Genomic DNA, 4,326 nt, shown 5'->3' with positions numbered 1-4,326 from the left:
TTTCCACAAGAAACCCTTCAATGGAGATTTTCTGGGAAGTCCCCGGGAAATTTTTCTTAATTTCGGAAATTCTTCTGAATTTTCGCGAGAATTTGTTTTTTGGATATATAAGCAAAATTCTTCGAAATGTCCATGGGAAATTCTTCGTATATTTTACGGCAATTTCTTCGGGAGTACTAATGCGAATTCATTGGAATAATCGATGGAAAATCTTAGGAATTTCTAAAAAAAACTGTTGAAAATTTCCACGAGAAATTTTTTGAATATCCCACCAAAAACTCTTTGAGTTTCCACAAAAAATATTTGCAGTTTTTGTAAGAAAGCCTTTGTAATTTTTATGAAAAATTACTTGAAATTTTTACGAGAAATTCATTAAAATTTCAACTGAAAATTCTCTATAATTTCCACCATAAATTATTCGGAAAAGTCTTTGAAATGTCTATAGGATAAAAAAACCCTCAGGAAATTGCTCCAAATCTGCAAGAACGTAGGAAACCATTCCTAAATTCAACGGGAAATATTTCGGAATGTCCATTTAAACTTAAATTTACCTCGGGCAATAATTCTAAATTTTTAGGGAAATTATGAAAATTCTTCGGTTTTCTACAAATTTGAACTGGCGTGATGCGTAACAGATTTTAAGCAGTGGCGCGCCGATGCAAAAGTGTCGACAGCGGTGGTGCACACTTATAGGAGGAAACAAATTCAACAGAAATTTAATTAATTGACTTGGAGATTTGGTTTCAGGAGCTGTGGACAGAGGATTAAATTTGATTTCGATTTTGATTGTCCAATCACATATGATATTTTGTAAAATTTGGAAAAGTCTACGTAGATATCAAGGGGGTGGGGGAGGGGTTTCGGAAAAGTCTACGAAAGTCTACTAGGGGGAGGGGGGTTGAAAAGGTGAAATTTCAGTCTACGTGGTTTGTGGACAGCCCCCTACTTAAAGAATGCAAATCTTCATTCAAGCGTTCAATCGCATCTTCTAAGTCTCTAGCTGCAATGAATAACACAGTATCGTCTGCAAATAAGTTTATATCACAAAAACGTAAACCCGTCGCATGTCATTTATATGGCTACTAGTAGCCACTCCTAAACTTCTAGCATTCGCACCCGCCATTTCCCATGTGGTTATGATCTTTTTAGTAGTCGACAAGGTCAAATTTTGTTGTAAGGCTACTTTCCTGACTCCCGCCACTATACCTACGGTTATTATAATCTTCCAGTGATTCATCTGGTTGCTGCACACGACTGCACACTTGAAGCGCTGTATTAAATCAGATTCTCCTATACATCGAATTAAATTTAAATCATATTTCTTCGTACTAATTCACGAATTTTTCTTTTAAAAGTGGTTAAAATTGCATATCATTTTATTTCGTTTGTTAGCGCATTGAATTTTGTAATTCCAGAATTAAAGACATTTCTTACAGCTAATTTAATTCTTGGTCAGCTTAAGTAATAACTTTCTCTTGTATTAATGGAATGTATGGCGTAAGCTTGAATATGTGAAGTATTACATCTTACATGACCAAATACAAAGGTTATTCAAAAAAGGATCGGAGTAGGGGGAGATCATCCAGTTCCGGACACATAAACCATTTAACGAAAAACTCTCTAACTATCGGGATTATGGTTACTTGTATATTATATACACAAAATATAATCATTGATGATTCAAACAAACTATATTTGATCATTTATGCATCGACGCACATAAACTTTACTGTTCGATTGAATAACTTGTATTAAATTTTCTTTATATTATACACATGCTCAGCTATAAAATTTCAATGTTAGCAATCAATATTTAAAAGCCAGTTGAATCTTTTTTCGTGATTTACACACATAGAACATAATGGTGAGCTGATTTCAGTGTTGAACGTATGATTTGATGTTTCAATTTTCCTTGGATGAAGTTTCGCATTGCTAGATGCGATATATCGATTACAGCTAGAATATAATTAATCACTCGATCTTCCTATATACAGTGCACTCCTCTGTGACATCTGAATCAACTATATCAGCTCATCTAGTAGAACCGCAACAGTTAGTTAACAGCCTGTAGTTGATCCAGAATAATGTCTCTTAAAGACAAATCCGCGGTGGTTTTTGGTGGATTGGGTGGAATCGGTTTTGAGATTGGTAAACACCTCTTCCGAAGCGGAATATCTGTAAGCGCAATCAACGAATCAATCTTTATCATAATGAACTTGTTTTTAACAACCAACGTCTAGAAATTATTTCTCCTTGATGTCCTACCCAACTTGGATGGTGATAAACGAGCTGAGCTGCATAGCTGTAATGTGGATGGAGTTATTTTTTATGAACAGTGCGATATCACTAAGAAAGATCGAATGACAAAACTGTTTCGTTCGGTTATCATACCACGACTACATTTCATTGACATTTTCATCAATGCAGCAGGGATTATTAACGAACAAGACCCAGAGCGTGTGGTGGCTGTAAATTTAGTAAAATGTCCCAAAATTTATATCAAATATTGTAATATAATCCGAGAGTTTCGTTTCATTAACAGACCGGAGTTATAAACAGTTCTTTAATGGCGATGAACATCATGTCTTTGGAAAATACCGGACTTGGTGGGTACATAGTGAATATCGCATCTACTGCTGGACTGGAACCATTTCCCTATTGTTCTGTGTACACCTCCACCAAACACGCGATAGTTGGATTCACGAGAAGTTTAGGGGTAATGTGCGTACTGCGTTTGTCCCTTTGCAATCATTCTAATGCGTAAGGTGTAATATATTGTAGATCGACACAGTTCTTGTCAAAACCGGAGTTAAGTTCATCACAATTTGCCCCGGAGCGACGGAAACTGCACTTTTCCGACAGAACCATATGGGAAATGTTTTCCTCTTACCGTGGATGGAAGAACCGGGAAGGAAGATGATGCGACAAATTCCAATTCAGAGGTAAGTGATATCCAAAATATTTTACTTGCAGTTGAGCAAAATTTCTAGAGAGAAAACCATTTCTAGTCCCAGCATTGTCGGACAGTGTGTCATCCGAGCACTTGTCGAAGGCGAAACTGGATCCGTGTGGGTTTGTGCGGCCGGAAAAATAGAATGTGCAGCACTGCCACTCACCTGGAACGAATGGAACAGCTCCAATGATCGTTAATTCAATCAATACAACGACACATAAGTTAGTTAAGATTTGTCTAGTAAATAAAAAAACGTGGGGTCCAGTGTGCTCACAATCAAAATCACATTCAAAAAAATTTCAACGATTTGTCAGCGACATCCTCACACGTACCAGGAATTGAATATTGGGGAAGGTATTCGTTGGGTCAGCTGCCAATGAAATCATGGTAGATTTTATCCCGTAATACACCACGTAAAAGTGTCTACCCAGAAGGTCGAAATGATAAAATTTCGTAAAATGCAACAGGTATAGAATGTAGGGAAGAACCCAAACCAAACATGAACATTATTCAAAAAATTCATCATGGTTCAAAGAAAAAGTTATCTCTGAAATATAGAGGTGTGGTCAGAGTACACTTGGCTTTCAAACAAATGGTGAGTCGATAATATTTATACGTTTCTTCGGTCACGCTGAGCGGTAAGTACATTGAAATTTATCAACTAAATAGGTTAGGGCCGGAGCATTACTTTTATAGGTGTGAAAAATGCACTTTTACCAACTGGTGATGTAATATACGTGTTGAGTGGTGCACAAGTACGCAATGCGGAATTCTAAGATTGTGCACATTTACTTTCATTTAATTCATTGCATCTATAAAGAACTCCGACAAACGCTCGCCTAAATTGCTGCATCAAGTTCGTCGTCTAGTTTGAATAGAAGTCGATTATCTTTATCATCCAACAAATGAGCGGCATGCAATATGGGGCAGACGTATAAAGAGATACCTCAGACAACCTTTTTAGACAATAGTAAAATCAAAGTTTCTGATTATAAAGTTGCGCAAAGAGGATATTCTTACACTAATTCTGAATGGTGCTCTTGTTATTATGTTGGCAAATTTCATTTTTGTTCAACCCTTCAAGTGAGTGAGTCACGGGAGTGTTCACTCCTAAAGCTTTTTAATTCGAAAACCAAATCACCCACAGAGTGAAAACACGTGAGTTCCGTGTTGTTACTTAACTTTGGGCTGTATTGAAATGTTTTGAAGCTGTTTCTAGAACAAATCCAATACATTTCAATTCGCCATAATCATTAGGCTATAACAATACTCCCACCTTACCAACAAGCATTTGTTTACTTTGCTCGATAGGTAGACGTTTTGACAGTTCAATAGGTAGATTTGGCTTCACTCTTTGCGCAACTCTATATATA

The 4,326-nt window shown here is 36.6% G+C and overlaps 1 protein-coding gene across 1 annotated transcript; it reads left to right on the top strand.

The window, feature by feature from the left end:
* Nucleotides 1–2,037: 2,037 nt before the first annotated feature.
* Nucleotides 2,038–3,745, top strand: LOC134211379 (alcohol dehydrogenase 1-like). Its single transcript, XM_062688177.1, has 5 exons — nt 2,038–2,177; nt 2,241–2,477; nt 2,543–2,716; nt 2,782–2,942; nt 3,009–3,745. The coding sequence occupies exons 1-5, from the start codon at nt 2,085–2,087 to the stop codon at nt 3,148–3,150; spliced, it is 807 nt and encodes a 268-aa protein (XP_062544161.1). The 5' UTR covers nt 2,038–2,084; the 3' UTR covers nt 3,151–3,745.
* Nucleotides 3,746–4,326: the final 581 nt, after the last annotated feature.

The sequence above is a fragment of the Armigeres subalbatus genome, chromosome 2 (assembly GCF_024139115.2).
Source record: "Armigeres subalbatus isolate Guangzhou_Male chromosome 2, GZ_Asu_2, whole genome shotgun sequence".
Classification (NCBI taxonomy): domain Eukaryota; kingdom Metazoa; phylum Arthropoda; class Insecta; order Diptera; family Culicidae; genus Armigeres; species Armigeres subalbatus.
This window is presented reverse-complemented; position numbering and strand designations above follow the sequence as displayed.

Coding starts and splice junctions, on each gene's coding strand:
- LOC134211379 (XM_062688177.1), top strand. CDS start 2,085: ATGTCTCTTAAAGACAAATCCGCGGTGGTTTTTGGTGGATTGGGTGGA. Junction 2,478..2,542: donor GTGTGGTGGCTGTAAATTTA/GTAAAATGTCCC, acceptor TTTCATTAACAG/ACCGGAGTTATAAACAGTTC. Junction 2,943..3,008: donor CGACAAATTCCAATTCAGAG/GTAAGTGATATC, acceptor AACCATTTCTAG/TCCCAGCATTGTCGGACAGT.